The 17,193-nt window shown below is 47.4% G+C and overlaps 2 protein-coding genes across 6 annotated transcripts in view; both read left to right on the top strand.

Moving 5' to 3' along the window:
- The first annotated feature begins 778 nt into the window (after positions 1-778).
- On the top strand, positions 779-7,633 carry LOC132445887 (alpha-N-acetylgalactosaminide alpha-2,6-sialyltransferase 2-like). The gene is made up of 9 exons (XM_060035955.1): positions 779-1,024; positions 2,031-2,112; positions 2,282-2,456; positions 3,021-3,183; positions 5,748-5,886; positions 6,000-6,103; positions 6,646-6,726; positions 6,985-7,087; positions 7,170-7,633. The coding sequence occupies exons 1-9, from the start codon at positions 900-902 to the stop codon at positions 7,341-7,343; spliced, it is 1,146 nt and encodes a 381-aa protein (XP_059891938.1). The 5' UTR covers positions 779-899; the 3' UTR covers positions 7,344-7,633.
- Positions 7,634-8,178: 545 nt separating this feature from the next.
- Positions 8,179-17,193, top strand: part of LOC132445647 (caskin-2-like) — a 34,210-nt gene continuing 25,195 nt past the window's right edge. For all 5 annotated transcript variants that reach the window (XM_060035779.1, XM_060035769.1, XM_060035753.1 and 2 more), the window contains exons 1-2: positions 8,179-8,515; positions 10,192-10,721. The gene's annotated coding sequence lies outside the window, so the exon portion shown is untranslated. The remainder of the gene's footprint in view (positions 8,516-10,191; positions 10,722-17,193) is intronic.

Raw genomic sequence — 17,193 nt, 5'->3', positions numbered from 1 at the left:
TATTTCTAATCAGAAGATGATTCATTATTGACAGAGTCACAGAGTCACACACACACACACACACACACACACACACACGCACGCACGCACGCACGCACGCACGCACGCACGCACACACACACACACACACACACACACACACACACACACACACACACACACACACACACACACACACACACACACACACACACACACACGTTTTTGCTGCTATGACTGAGGGGTGAAGGCCTATTACTTATTATAACTAACGTAACAATAGAGAAGTTCAACTTAACGTAAAAATAAATCTACCCTACGTTTTCATTTCCAGAGCGCCTGGCTGGGAAGTCAAAGTCCTTTGGCTGGCAGGGCTCTTAACCAACAGTTAGTTGGTGGTGCCGCCGGTGAGGGATTTATCAAACATAGGATCGACTTGAGGGGGGTTAGCATTGCTGCAGTCTTTTTCTCCGCTACATCGCTGCACTGAAATCCCCCCCTCAGGGGTGGTGGAGGGACCCTCAGCACCCCCCCTTCCCGCGTCCCTGCTTTCTTCTCTTGCGAATGAGACCAGCAAGCTAGGAGCATTATACACCGCACGAAATATGATCAACTTACTATAGTGTCATAAACATTAACCTGTCAAATGCCATAAAAAATGGTTTTATTAAACTTGACCTACATAAAAAAAAGAATATATATTATCTTTATCTATAATTAAAAAACGCTGCTCCTCAATCCCCAGGGGGTGCTGCATCACCCCTAGCACCCTACTTATGACCTGAACACACGACGTATGACCCCCCCGGTCTCGGGTGCTTGTGTCAGGTTAGTTATTCAGTAACTTATTGGACAGTGGAAGTAGAAGGATTTTCTGTGCCCAGACCGCGGGGACGGACCAACACCAACACATAGGCGACATGATGCTTTTCCTCCGAGTGATCCAAAAGTCGAGTTCCTGGAGGTGTGTGTTTCCGCTGGCAGCCCTTTCCCTGGGCATGGTCGTTGTTTACGGTTGGAAGCCCACCCTCAGCGCCTTTTTCAGGTATGTTTGGTTTGTTCATGTTGCGTTTTTTCCTGTTTTAGAGAAAGTCATACGCTATATTCCGTTGCAAATCATTCAGAATTGATCCAATCCTGAACATAAGTTCGAGTGGGAGGTTGAGCCTGTTACGTCAACAGCTGAATGACTGTCGGTTAGCAAGCCAACTGTTGACACTAGCTTTTATTTATTCACCACTATGAAAGATAATAATCGTGTCTGGGAAAGGCCTGCGTTGCCGTTAACAATCGATATCTGATACAATGGATCGATGTGCATGGATTCGTGAAGAGCTGACTGTTCTGCTTTATTGTGTACACACACGTACACACGTACACACGTACACACACACACACACACACACACACACACACACACACACACACACACACACACACACACACACACACACACACACACACACACACACACACACACGCGCACACACACACACACGTTTTGTGTGCGACCGAATTATTAACAAAGACTTTCCTTGTCAAAGCTAATATCTTTTGCGGAAGAACACAACGCCCATCTATATGCTCAATGAGCATAGGTGGGCGTGTGCTTGTGCGTGTTCTCCTTCCGCAAAAAATGACCATTACTCACACACACTCACACACACACACACACACACTCACACACACACACACACACACACACACACACACACACACACACACACACACACACACACACACACACACACACACACACACACACACACACACACCGTGGCCCAAAACCATGTCCTATGGTTCTTTTTGCATTGTACTGAATCAACTTATTATTTAATGATTTGTTATTTTATGAAAATGTCAGTCGAGGGTGTGTAGTATAACAACAATAATATGATAGTAATCATAAATAATCATCACAATATTTATAATAGTTCTTTATTAATGTTATTATATACCGTTTATTACGAAAATGTATAATTGATTGTAATATATGTTCCTTTGTGATAAATCATTTCAAACTTGGCTGTAAAGCTGTTTCTGTGTGTCAGTCATCAGAGTGTCATCCCGACCGGCCAGGTACAGCTCCTGTATGAAGATGATACGAGCATCATACCAGCTAACCAACAGTCGGTTAGTCCATGGCAGTTTGTGTTACCACCTTGATCATGTTCACCAAGGTCAAATGTATCAAACCTAAACTACACCAAGAAACTCGATGTGAACAATCACTGTACCAAGCAGGTCCCAGATTTGCAATGATCAGAGTGTTTGAGAGCTAAGATGGTGTCTCCGTTTACAGGATGAATCTGCGTGTTCTCTTCGGAACACCGTGAGGAAGCTGCACGGGTTCCCCCAGATACGCTTTAACTTCTCCACGCCCGTCTTCCAGTGGGCAGGGAGTTTCACAGAGAAAGCCTATCAGAGACTGAGGCTCCTTGCACCACCATATGGATGGATGGGGATACCCCCGGCCTGTAAGAACTATAGGGATGCCCTACTATTGTTCCACTTCCTCCTGCTCTGATCTCCTTTTATTCATCATTCATTGTTTATTCATCTCTGCTTTTCTTCTTCCTCTGATTTAATCTTCATCATGCTATTCCAAATTTCTCCTCTGATATCCTCTCCATCCTCTTCCTCCTAAACTCTGATGTTCTCATTTTATTCTCTTCCTCTTCCGCCTCTGCTCGTATTTTTGGGGAAGACGTCTCTCTGCTCAAAGACAACAAACATACTCATGCCCTGTCCAGATGGTCTAGTGGTAAGGGTGTTTGCTCCCAGTCATAGGTCACTGGGGTCAAGCCCCTTGTCTGTAGTCTACCTGTAGACATCCTAGAGCAAGATTCCCAAACCACTTCCTGCTCTTTAGTGACTCCTGAAACTAATAGTACTTCTACTACTAAATAACTAAATTACTGAGTAGTAAAGGAGCTCCTAACCAGGTAGCCATGATCAAACCAGGGGCCAGGAAAAGGGGGTCATTGCTACTGATGCATTCTGATTAACAGTTAAACCTCATGTTTCTTTTTCTTCTTCAGTGGTTCGCTCCACCCTGGGGCTCCTCGGCAGCCCCGCCAGCGGCCATCTTGTGGAGCGACGGTCACCCGACCAGTGCTTGAGATGTGCAGTGGTCGGTAACGGCGGGATCCTGCGTGGTTCGGGTCAGGGGCGGGACATCGATGACCACGACCTAGTCTTCAGGTGAGACCACGACCTAGTCTTCAGGTGAGACCACGACCTAGTCTTCAGGTGAGACCACGACCTAGTCTTCAGGTGAGACCACGACCTAGTCTTCAGGTGAGACCACGACCTAGTCTTCAGGTGAGACCACGACCTAGTCTTCAGGTGAGACCACGACCTAGTCTTCAGGTGAGACCACGACCTAGTCTTCAGGTGAGACCATGACCTAGTCTTCAGGTGAGACCACGACCTAGTCTTCAGGTGAGACCACGACCTAGTCTTCAGGTGAGACCACGACCTAGTCTTCAGGTGAGACCACGACCTAGTCTTCAGGTGAGACCACGACCTAGTCTTCAGGTGAGACCACGACCTAGTCTTCAGGTGAGACCACGACCTAGTCTTCAGGTGAGACCATGACCTAGTCTTCAGGTGAGACCACGACCTAGTCTTCAGGTGAGACCACGACCTAGTCTTCAGGTGAGACCATGACCTAGTCTTCAGGTGAGACCACGACCTAGTCTTCAGGGGAGTGATCCTGAGAGCAGTGGAGCTTTCCCACTGACGCCTCCGAGGTGAAGCGGAAACTACCTTCCATAACGGTAATAACAGGATGGTTCAGTTCATTGGGGATGTAGCTTGCTTTACGTATCTAACTGAAAATTAAGCCTTTCAATAACCTAACTTTCGGATTTGTGCAGAGAAGAAAGATGCAGATATGGAGTTGCTGGGAATTGGGTCCCTGGCAGCTATATTCGAAATGGCTGCCAAATACCAGCTAAATAATCTTCAATCTAGTGGCAAACAGGTTTTATGAGTCTTGATGATTACAAAAGAGGTTTCAGGTTGGTAATATGAGATGTCAGAACAATTGAGACTCGTCAGCCCTGCTTATTTTGTAAACACCACAAAAACTAAAGAGCATGGTAAATTCCATCAGAATTCTCCCCTTTGTCTTCAAGATAGGTTGAAAAATAACAGCTTTCCATCTCCTCATTCCTTTCTTTATAACCCGAAAAAGAAACCGAGATTCCACCATGAATTCGTTCAGAAAGGTGGCTTCTAAAGTCTGCGGGGAATTGGTTGTTAATGGCCAAGCTTTGGGACAGGTCAAAAGTGTTGACACCGTTGCTTTGCCCCTATTCCACAAATCAGCCGTAATGTTGGTGTATATCCCTATAGATCTGATCAGCACCAGGATCATGGCTTCGGTCTCAATCTTGTAAGCCAGCCTCTATGATCAGTCCAAGGCCCTGGAGATGGAGAGAAACGGCGACTCTCAGCTATAGGAGAGGAAGGCAAACCTTCTATGTTCAACCTGATTTGTTTGACCAGCTCTGTCTGATGTTGCCTTAGTGTAGAGAGCGGTGACGCAGAGGTGGATTAATAGGCAGATATCCTAAACTCTCCTCCATCCTCACTGCTGGGTCCTTTCTTCCTTCAGGGGTCCTGAAACCCACGTCGCTTAAAAAAGCCAAACAGTCTAACTATAAATCAGGCATCATCACAACCTCTACATCTACACACATAAACATTAAAATCAGGCTGGCAGGGACATGTTTGGCTTGTTACAAGATCTCCATGCGTCAAACGCAGAGTTAGCATTGCATGTCGTGGCAGAACAGTGTGAACTACTTGGCATGCACAGCCCGCAGGCTAGCTTTGGAACCCATTCACCAAGTACGCCTATGCTACGGATAACATCAGAGAAGAGTACCTTTACCCCCGTGGGGGATTTCCTTCTCTTAGGCCCCTGGATACTTAAAACTAAATGTATGTTGCCCTGTTCACATAGGCTGTCCAACTGCTGTTGAACCATCCATTCCTTTAATAGATCGTACAACAGGGACTAAAAGTTCTGCCAAAAGGGAGGACCTGCCACTCGGAACTTGGGTTTAGTAACAGTTTCAGTTTGTGCCAAATGAAACTTAGGAGGGCATTGTCCGATGCCAACAGGTGTACCTGGTGGAACATTACCTGTATATCCCCACTGACGGCTTAAGTGTGTTTGAAGGCAAAGGACATCAATTTGGCACTAGCGTAACCTTGCCTCTTGTTGTAATTACTTTTTCTCAGTTTAAAAATGTATATATTTTTTTAATAAGCAGGGCTTAATTGTCTCGGTTATTCCGACATCTCCTCTTGCTAGCCTGAACCCCCTTTTGCAATCATCAAGAGTCATTTGACCTGTTGACCACTACATTGAAGATTATTTAGCGGGTATTTGTCAACAGTTAAAAATAAATAAATAAATAGCTACGATGGTCCAGAAGCAATAACTCACAGCCCCACCATATCTGCATCCTTCATAAGACCCCAGCCTACATCCATGCCAAGATCTGATGCTTCTATTTTCAGCTTAGCTTCCAGTCTAAGATATTAAATGCCATTTAGTAACCACAACTCAGTACTTGCAGGTCAAAGAGAAAGGCAACTGGGGGGAAGAGGTGAATGTTTGTTTTGCATAGTAGTACTGGAATAAAACGCATCAAAGTCTCAAGTCTCAGGTACAAATACCCTGGAAATTGTGCAAAGTCTCAAGTCGAAGGGAACCACCAGCGTGCGTGTCGCTCTACGTGTGTGTTCAGGGTGAACGGTGCCGTGATCCAGGGGTTTGAGAGCGATGTGGGGACCAAGACGTCCTTCTATGGCTTCACCGTCAACACCATGAAACACTCCCTGGTGCTGTACCACGGTGACGGCTTCACCAGAGTCCCTCGAGGCCCGGTAAACCACCCCTCTGACATGTCCCCCTGGAAGACTGTACTCCCGGAGATCCAAAGTTACGCTCATCATATGTTGTGTTTGTCATCCTGCTGTCTGTCTTTTTGGGGCCTCAGGACACGCGTTACATCTTCATCCCGTCGAATATCCGGGACTACGTGATGATGGCGTCGGCCATTCGGCGAGAATATGTCCCCACAGGTGTGGACTTCAGGGACAGGTGAGTTTTAACACGTACCGTTTGATTAAGGAACTACAATTTTCTGGTTTATAGTATGCCTTCATTTCATTAAAGGACTACAACTTCCTGGTTTATAATGGTTCCAGATGAATTAAAGAATGTCATCTTCCTGGTTTGTAGTTGGCCTAAGGTTTTATGAAACTTCCTGGTTTATTTTTAGCCATCCCACATTATCTTTAAATAACTACCACTGCGGGTTTATAATGGGCCTACAATTCAAACCCACATGTTGAGCATACGCAAAGGTTATTTATTGCGACTTTCCGTCTTGCAGTTCTGATAACGGACACTAGGTAGCGACATATCTTCCCTTCAGTTCAGAGTAGCAGCTGTTGCGTTTGTGGCTGTAGAGAAATTCCATGAAATGTCATTTGTTTTACATTGATCAACGCGTTTTGATCAGGAAACAAGTGTATGTTATTTTTATCTTCATGAAATATTTCACAATATCGTATCTGTTTTATGTCTGCTCTGTGTCTATATACTGTGTATGTCATGGTCGTGTCCTTGGGCTCTGGAAGACCCAAGACATATTTCGGCAACAGTTCCCGAGAACACTTCAGGATGCTGCACCCTGATTTTATATCCTACCTAACTGAACAGTGAGAGCACGCACCTATTCTTATTGAAAGTGTATAATGTACATTTATCTCCAGACCAATAATGGTATACTGTAATTGTGTGTGATTGTGTGTGATCGTGTGCGCGTGCGTGCGTGCGTGCGTGCGTGCGTGCGTGCGTGCGTGCGTGCGTGCGTGTTGCAGAACACATTTTATGTAAGATAGTGAAACATGACATAGATTGGCAGTTCATTGGTCAGGTCAAATGACTCAGGTCACATGACTTTGTGTGTTTTGTAGCTTCCTGAAGTCTCATCAGCTGACCAATAGCAAGATGCGACACCTGTACATGCCCAGCACTGGAGCTCTTATGCTATTTGCTGCCCTGCACACCTGTGACCAGGTGAACACACACACACACACACACACACACACACACACACACACACACACACACACTGATGTTCCCACTGGTGTCTGGGCAGGTGTCTGCGTATGGCTTCATCACGACGAACTACGCAGCGTTCTCCGACCACTACTACGACAGCATCATGACCCCGCTGCGTTTCTATGCCAACCACGACCTCCGTATGGAGGGCTTGCTGTGGGAGTTGCTACACCATCAGAAGATCATCCAACTCTACACCAGGGAACACTGACACACAGACACACAGTGTGCTAAACTGCAGCCTCAACCATCAACCATCCGAAGAAAGTGTGTGTGCTGTGAGTGTGTGAGTGAGTGAGAGACAGAAGAAAGTCAAGCACAGTGATAAGAGTCAAACTGATTCTCCTTTAAAGAAAGCAGAAGTTCCAAAAATCCGGGATATAGCAAAGACTATCTTGTCATTATTTCACTGATTAATGATTTTTTAATACATATATATTTATATATGTTCTATCTAACATGTAATTGCCTGTCGATTAAATGTGTGTCAGCATCGAGTTTGTTTTAAGTCTCTTATCTGAGTGCTGGGTCAACACCGCGACAAGCATGTAATGAAGAGCCGTGGTCGAGAGCGAATTGCGGAATTGTGTGTGGAGCGTTGAGAAGTCGCTTTGATGAAAGCGACCCGTCCCTACCTGCGCAGGTGCAGAGAGGGGTCCCTTCTCTTGGGACGTGAACACAATAGCGACCTCAACTTCACGTGGAAGTTTCCCTTTCATTCCCGCCGACCTTTTGTACGCTGGCTCAGACTTTTATGTATTTTGTCCACCGCTGCCAGAAATGACACACACAACAACGCGAGACGGCTTCTTTGATCCTGCGTTGTACCGTATTCGCGTACACGCACCGACGCACGCACGCACGCGTTTCTTTCAGAAACTCGACCTGCCTCCAACATATCGAGGAGGTGAAAGTGTTTCAGATGCGCCACGGGTCTGTGCGTTTGTGTGAAATAAAATACTTTATGATAAAGAAACGAACATGCCAACTCAACATACCCCCCCATGTTTGGGACGAGGAGTGAGCCGGCGGGGCGGTGCAGTGGAGGGAGGAGGTGCAGCAGTAGTGGGAGGGACGACCAGACCTTGTGTGGAGTGTGTGGGATCTGGTAGTGACGGCGAGGTGGAATATCGTCCTGAATGTTAACGGGAATGCTAATAACCAACGCAACGCGGTATGCAGTCTAACCTTACCGCCTGCCAGACCTTCCGCAGACACGAAGTTAAGGACGTTGTTTTTTTATGCCAGGAGGAAAACAAGGAATACTCCTCGTCGAGTTGGTGACTATCATCCCAGCAGAACTTAACCAGAGTTCCCGGACGGGAACAGGAAAATGCCAATCACTCTGTTCTGGACCAGTTGAGACTAGGCCGACCCCAGAAAGTAAGTATGATCTAAATTACAGTTATTTAAAGGTGTACAAGACGCCGCTTCTTCTCACTTGTTGTGAGTAAGTTTAGTGCAAAGGTCGTCCCGGGAAAGGAAAGTCGTCTCGTGGCTTCCAGGCGACACCGTCACCTTATGGTTGATCATGAACCTTCACTCTCCACCTCTCCTCCACCGCAAGAAACCTCCACCAGTTGGGAGTCCTTGGAGGCTTTTCCACTCGAATAAAACAGAACGGGAACTTCTTGTCGTAGTCTTTTCCCTCGCAGACGGTCTTTCTGTGCGTTGCGGTCTTCCCAAAACGACTACATCAACATTTAAGTAACCAACCGGCTAATTCGTTTTTATCTAATAGCCTACGCTTAAGCTTACTGCACAGTCACAGGCTGCGTCACTCGGTGCCCACAGGGGGGTTAAAACGTATCCTCAAAACGTCTCCGCGATCAAAGTTGTCCTCTTGTTGTGTTGCCTAAATCAGGTCAGGTGTGTGTGTGTGTGTGTGTGTGTGTGTGTGTGTGTGTGTGTGTGTGTGTGTGTGTGTGTGTGTGTGTGTGTGTGTGTGTGTGTGTGTGTGTGTGTGTGTGTGTGTGTGTGTGTGTGTGTGTGTGTGTGTGTGTGTGTGTGTCTCTCACTCTCAGAGGAGTCTAACGGGAGGCCGGTGATCGGGGATGACAGCCCGCATCACACTGCTCTGTTTCCGGGTGTGTTGGTTATGTAACCCGGCGGGTTGTTTCAACAAGAAAACAGCGCAGAGTAGAGAATGGGGACGCACGCCACCCGATTCCACACTCAACCTCAAACGATGCGTGTGTGTTCATGTTAACACCGTGGCCCCCGCAGTGCAACTGAATTTATAGGTATCACGAAAAGCGCCATAGCCTACTATCCTCTCAAAAACTAGGCTTCTTGGTTGCATCAGAAACTGAAACACTATGAGGTGTACAGCCACGACTAAGGGCAATCATGAGCGAATTAAACTGAGCCCTGACAGAAATGACACACACACGGCACATTCAGCAAGGTATCAAAGACGACATTCATTTTAGTCAGTGCTCTTGTTTTTCTGTTAAAGATGACATGTCAAGCTCGGCTGAGGTTGAGATGGGTCAGTGTTGTGGAACACTTTAACTACGCCGGTCTGGCCTGGATGTCAAAACGTGCAGAGAAGAAATATTTGCGTCGGCCCCCCAAGGGCCCCACCGTATACAACGACAGGTCACGTGGTAGTGCAGGACCACTCGAGATCGGGATCCTCCAGCATCCTATTGGTCCAGAGATCTAAAGTAGGAACCAGGACAGATCTGAATGTGGCTTTAAAAACAACCCCGAGGGCTAACCCGTTACATTTCGTACTCAGTGGTTTGTGTGTGCGCATGTTTGTGTCACACGCACAAATAAAATCATGCACTCACATTCATGGCTTTGAGTATGCATGTGATCCTGTGTGCGTTTTTGTGTATGCATGTGTAAGTGTGCGTGCAGGAATTTGTGAATGCATGTATTGTTAGTGTGGGTCTTTATTTTATGTGTGTGTGTGTGTGTGTGTGCATGAGCTGTCTATTCATGTGTGTGTGACAGTGCGTGTGTCATTTCTTCTTGTGGTCAGCAGTCTTCCATTCTCCCTCTCTATTACTCTCTCCGTTCACTCCATCCCTCTCTCTTCTGGTTCTCAGGTTTGGTTGGACCGGCTCCGAGACTTCTGCCTTCCCAGGGGGCCCCCCCGACCACAGACCTCCCCCACACCTCCCTCGACGGCTCCTCTACAGTAGCTCTTCTTGCTTCCCTGACACCATCCACCCTCCTCTTCCCCCGTCTCTGGAAATAACATCTCCGTCAAGCACTGAGGAGAAAGGAAGACAGTGCGACAGGAAACTCAGCTCTCGAAAACACGTTAACCATTTCCCTGGCTGGCGTCGGGGATCGAACCAGGACCTACCCAGCGGCCAGACGTGTTCTCTCCCTGGAGGGCGAAGAGGAGGGTGGGACGGAGGGCAGTGGGCGTCGGGGTCCCCATGGGCACCAGGATGTGGCTCTGAGAGCTGTACCCCCCTGTAGCCTCTATTTGGGGCGTGTCTGGATGAGAAGCTTGCTCCAGAGCGCTGCAGCATCATGGGAAAGGAGCAGGACCTTCTCCAGGCCGTGAAGAGCGGAGACCTGACCTCCACGCAGAAGTTGCTAGCCAAGCTCAAAGCTAACCGTAACAGTAAGTACCCCGCTAGCTGACTACTCGGTCTGCTTGTCAATACGTTAAGAGTTGAGCCGCTCTGCTCCTGGCTAATGCAGATCTCACTGCACCTACTTACGATATCGTATGATGGCAGATCAGGACGTTAACCAGATTCTGGTTCTGATGGGGTGCTGAATTGTGTTTGTTAATGTCCCGTGCTGTTGGTTCTACCAAGCCAACAGCCCTGAACAGACAAAGAAAATCTCCATTCTGTATCTAACTGCCGCTGGGCAAGGCAGCAACACAGGTCAACGATTAGGAGAGTGAGCATTTTCCGATTGCGTGCCTGGGTGAGTGTGCGTGCTTGCGTTAGAAATTCCCAACTAAATGACTTTTTAAAATTTGTCAAAGATATAGGTACATCTCAAATGGGAGGTCGTATTCATTTGTCATGTATATTAGTTTGCTGGTGGTTGTCAATGTTCTCTCTTTCAGCATACTCTCTCCCTCCCTCTCTCCCTATTCAATTCAAATCAAAGGGTCTTTATTGGCCTGGGAAAGATACTCTCTCATATATATATATATTCCGGTTTAGTTATTTGCTGTGGTTAAGGTAAGGGTAGCGCAGAGAAAGCAATGCATCTTGGGAGGTGCAGATAAGGGTGGAGTTGACCAGATTTCAATCATGCAGCCTTGGTGTGATTGACATCTGGTCAACCCCACCCTCACCCACAAGTCCTCAAGCATCCTTGGACCCCCTATCTCCTACCAACAAACAACCCCTCAACAGATAGGATGGCACCCTGCACTCAAAGAGGTCCTTTGGGCCAGTGTGACGGGCCACAGCTGTTGTTTACGCTGGCTAAACCAACCTGTGTGACCATTGTAACAGGAGAGATGGTAACAGCGGGATGTTAGGGTCAACAGCCAGAGGGCTGACCTTTTGACTTGACAGATCTGTGGGGGATCCAAGGTTCTTGCATCCATCACGTCATTTGAAGAGTTTCCCCGAGTGATGATGGAAGATCTACGTTATAGGGCATAGACCTAGGGTATGACTTTAACATTTGTGGAGGATAAGGAAGGATAAGGACTCTGCCACCACTGGGAGGTCCTTGATTGTTTTTTCAGATTTTTTTTTTTCTATTTTGCCGGAGAATGTCTTTGACGCACCGTGCTTGCGGTCTGGTTTATTTTAGAGCTGCAAGTGCTAGGCTGAGGTGGTCCATTAGCTACGTCACTAGGGGTTCTAATTGAATCGGCCACATTTTCTCGGTAGAGACTTTACGGCGGGACTACGGCAGGTTGCAGATTTGAAGTTTCCACCATCTGTAATATTCCTTAAGTATATCATTATACGTTCAAGGGAAAGTCGTATTAGTATAATAGGATGATTTTAAGTTTTCCAACTGGTAAAACCTTCACTCTTTCACCTTTTTAGCGTTGGCAGAATCAGCCCATATTATCATTTCTTCATTGCTTTTATCAAAGCTGTTAGGGTTTCTGCTCAACTTGGGCCTATGAATGTGCTTTCCATTTAAAATCCTCCAGCTTCACAGCAGTTTGGTTCTGCAAGATTTCAGTTGGGCTGGGATAAAGTATGTAGAACACATTACACTTAATACCACAAAACATACCACAATATACAACCCACAATATTTTCCGCAGCATAATTTATCCATAATATCCCACAATATTTAACACACAACAAACAATATACAACAATAAATATATACCATACCATATTTAACACATTATACACCACAATATATAAGGCCTAATAAACACCAAGCTGCATACCACAAAGATAAAACTCACATTTATCTCACAACACATTAAACCCACCACATATACCACCACACAACATGTTAATACTCCATTAACACACCGCATAAAACCACAGCATGCCTAACAGACCATAAACATGACATAATATATTATGCCATGACTATATACAACACCATATAACAGGTAATATAGGACCATCTTTAGTGCGTCAACACTCGTCCTACAGGCTGTTGTGATGTTGGTTGATGAGTTAAGGGCCCATTCTCGGGGCCTCATCAAGCTGTCATCCCCTGGATGATGGGTAGGGCCCCCCGCCTACACACACACAGAATCAGACCTCTCCTGGCTTCCACATTTTGTCCAAGTACCGCCCACTTTGTTAGCCCCGCCCATGTATTTGTCAAAGCCACTTTCCACTCACGGGTGACGGTTCTAACTCCGCCCCCTAAACTAGAGTTCCCCCTAGCATCCTCTGTTGCTTTCTCTGCATTGTGTTGGTGAAGTCAAGTCAACTTTATTAGCATAGCCCTAAATCACACTTACAGTCCCAAAGGGCTTCACATGCACGCATTATACGACCCAACCCCCTTACCCTAAGCCCAGTGAAGGACTCGAAGGAAGGACGCTCTCCAACATAGCCGGAAGCAACCCTAAGGAGGAACACAGAAGAGGGACCCTCCTTCCAGGAACATTAGGAGGGTGATAGATACTGAACGAGCAGATTTATTATGGTTAAAAAAACTATTACTTCAGACAAAACCACAACGTATTGCTAATGCTAACAATACATAGCACATGTTGGTATTGGTTAAATCACCTTGTGTTCATATGAATACACTGTGGCGTAACAAAACACTAGCTAGCAGTTAGCGGGCTAGCACTAAACTTTCTCCCACGGGCCGATGGAAGTAACCCAGTCATCTGGAAGGGACTTGACACATCGAGGCATGGAACCGGAACACGTTATGATCTTTACACCCACCCACTCCCAGTGAACACACTGAAGGGTTCCTGGAAACGGTGTGTGAAGTAGGCTGCAGTCGGTGCAACGGAGGAGTGAATAAACTGTATGAAGCAGACTAACACACTCTGCGTCCTGCGTTAAAGCGCAACTCGCTCGTCAGCCTCTCCCGCTAACTACTGTGTCTGTAGCAAGAGGCTGAAAAAAAACTTGACTTGGGATTACAGCTGGCCTCTTCTTATAATGCAGCTTGCAAACCCCAGACCCACAGGCTAACCCGTGACACAACCCTCGCGCATTGAGAATTCACTCAATGCCTTTCACTGCCGCTAGAGCGACGCTACCGTTGCTATAAGTTACGTCACGTACAAGAAAGACAGTTCTAATCCATTTTAAAACCGATTTGCTGCATAGTGTCCCAACGCATGAATGAGCTGGAGATGTCGACCATGCGTCCCCTCTCCCCTCTCTTTCTCCTCTCTCTCCCCCCCCCCCCCCCCCCCCCCTCGGGTTCCCAGGGTGGTGCGAAAAGTTTTAGCCGGGTCGCTACATTCTGGCCTGACTGCTGTGTACCTGCCAGTCAGTCCTGCTGTTTGACTGCTAAATGTTTAATTAGTGCACTAAACGGAAGGGTCACTTAGCCTTAGCGGGGGTCAGTCGTATGTTGACGGAGAAGGAGGGAGGAAGTGGTAGAGGAAGAACAGTAGTCCTTCTGTGTGAAGGGGCCCCGGGACTGATGGTGGTTTGGGATGTTTCTGGTGTTTTCTTTCCAAGGCTGAAGTTGACGTCGGAGGAAAGGGAAGGAAGTTGAAGATGGTTATCCTGGGCCCGTAGCGTTTGGAGAAGGACCCTCGCTGTCGTGACCTTTGACCTCCACTCTCCATGTTGAGTTAGAGCTTTGGGTGGGCTGACCCTAACTCGGCTGAAGGACTTTTAACTTGATCCAGGGCAAGGCATTAAAACCGCCAGATTTAGAGTTTAATTCCCTGTCAAGCTCAAATGATACAAGGCCTTAACACTGCCGGGGTAAGGGGTACGATTCCCTGTCCAGCCCAACTGGTAGAGCAAGGCTTTAACCCTGCCTGGGTTAGGTTTAATTTCCACTGGTTGTACAAGGGATTAACAGTGCCTGAGTAAGGGGTTTGATTCACACTGGTCAAGGAATGAACACTGCCAGGGTTAGGGTTTGATTCCCCACCATGTTAAGAACATGCACTCACACTATCGTAAGAGTTGCATTAAATGCATCGTAAAAATGTCAGATATTTCATATTCATTATGAAGCCAGAGATGCAGCGGTTAATTAGGGCATGAAAACTGGCATATGGTTTCTTAATGAAGTCTCACGTCTGTTGTTTTGAAGTTTGGAAGAATTACAATAATCTTCTGAAACAGGCAGACCTCCAACACTGCTTGTTATAGAAGAATATTCAAATGTATCCAGACTGCTGAGCTGCATTCCCTCTGGACGCCTTGAAAGAGGTGTGTGTGTGTGTGTGTGTGTGTGTGTGTGTGTGTGTGTGTGTGTGTGTGTGTGTGTGTGTGTGTGTGTGTGTGTGTGTGTGTGTGTGTGTGTGTGTGTGTGTGTGTGTGTGTGTGTGTGTGTGTGTTATATAACAGTACAGGTCTCGCTGCATGACTGGTCAACCACTATGAGCGACTTCATTCGCTGTCCACCCTGAAGACATGACTTCCATCCGATGACCACACAAACACACACACCTCCCCCCTTGGGTCTAATAAAAACTGTCTCTAAATAAATAGCTGCCATTGCTGCTTACGTTTGTCTTCCTTTGCCCAAAGACATTTAAAATGATAGAATATATACAGTGAATGCAATCTGATCTTTTTCATTTCTCATACTATGGAGAGAGAGTTGGAGACGTCATTACGGCTGCTTCGGCTTGTTTCAGAGAAAGAGAGCGAGGCATAAAGGGAGAGCGAGAGTGAGAGATGAAGGGAGAGAGAGAGCGAGAGACTGGACATTTCAGAATGAACAGCAGCTTAAGGTTGTGCAGAACTGTCACATGACAAACCTGACGTATGACTCACAGCTGCCGACCGCCGACCGTGTGTGGACATGGTCCCCCCCCCTTCCCCATCTCACCGCTCCCCCCCCCCCCCCCCTCCTGGCCGGGAGCCAGCCATTGTCCCGGGACTGAATGGCGAGTGTCGGGGGGGGGGGGTGCGGGGGGGTTGATGATGTCATTGCTGTGGAATGACTGAGCCTACAATGATACCTTGGATCTCCCCCCACCCCCCCCCCCCCCCCCGGACAGGAATCTGACACCCCCCTCCCTCACCCCATCACCCCACCCTCCATCTGGGATCAGAGCGCGTCTAACTACACTGTTCCTCTGCTGGGCTTCTGGCCGTGGTGGTGAACTCGGCGGGTCTTGGGCATGGAGCCAGCCCCCTCCCCCCCCCCCCCCCCCCCCCCCCCCCCCCCCCATGCTCTTCTAACGACTTCAAACTGAATTTTGCAAAAAGGCCTAAATAAAGTTACTGTTTGGTCCTTGTGCTTGGCTGAGAGCGGGAGAGTGGGCTGCAGATATGGTGTTCAAAGAGACTGTCTGCCCCTCTGCCTGTCTGTATGTCAAATGGAAATACCGCAGAGCGACACCACTCTGGGATTCTCAGTGATGTGTAGAGGACTTAAAGTTCTGGTACAGGAAAAACAGGAAGTGAGAGAGTAATGGGTTTGTAAGGAAATGTCCATTAAAGCCTATGGATGGGAGCGGGGGGGGGGGGGGGGGGGGGGGGGGGGGGGGGGGGGGGGGGGGGGGGGGGGGGAGATAGCATCGGTTTGTATGAACAATAAGTGTAGAGTGCCAACCTCCCTCAACGCTCTTAAAAAGCTAAACAATGTCGGCGCTTGTTGCATTTTTTTATTTAGATTTTTTTCGGTTTGGTTCAGCCAGAATGCATGCTGGGAAAACAAGGCATCATTAGCATCCTGCGGTCACAGACACGGGCCAGCTCTACAGGACCCCCCACCGCCGGCCGGTCCTTATTGGTCAGTTGGGCGGGGAAACCTTCTACAATCTTTAGGGGAACCATGGCGACAACTCCATGGAGTTGCATTCTAAACACACCCAAAGAGTCTAGAAGGCTTACCCAACCGACTTTCCAATATGGCCGCTAGGGGAACCCTGTCTATCTGCTCTTAGACCCTGCCTGTCTGTCTCTGTCTGTCTGATTGGTTAGTGTGACTCAAAGCCTTTCAGCTCAGTCAACAGAGTTCTTGCTCTCTCTCTCTCTGTGTGTGTGTGTGTGTGTGTGTGTGTGTGTGTGTGTGTGTGTGTGTGTGTGTGTGTGTGTGTGTGTGTGTGTGTGTGTGTGTGTGTGTGTGTGTGTGTGTGTGTGTGTGTGTGTGTGTGTTGACTCCCACTCCTCTGGTAAATGGCAACACCAACACTCGCTACCAAGACACACCACCAAACTTACTACCAAACTTACCACCTAACACACCTTCAAACACACTCATCACACCATTAGACAAACACACTAAAGACTTAAAGATTACGGAGGAGATGAAAGATTATTTAGTGTAGTCATGCAGTTGTGGTGGATCATTACATGTTCTGCATAACTCACTTAAAGCTGAAGACCCCCCACTCCCTTCAGGACACGGTCTAACTAGAGGGGGCATTCACACGGCGGATGAAAGAGGTGGTAGAGTGTGTTTTGTATGCTGGTGTCTGTTTCGTACTGGTAGGTTTACTGGTGTTGGTAGTGTGCGGTGGGCTGTGTTGATAG

The sequence above is a fragment of the Gadus macrocephalus genome, chromosome 2, assembly GCF_031168955.1.
Source record: "Gadus macrocephalus chromosome 2, ASM3116895v1".
Taxonomy (NCBI): Eukaryota; Metazoa; Chordata; class Actinopteri; order Gadiformes; family Gadidae; genus Gadus; species Gadus macrocephalus.
This window is presented reverse-complemented; position numbering and strand designations above follow the sequence as displayed.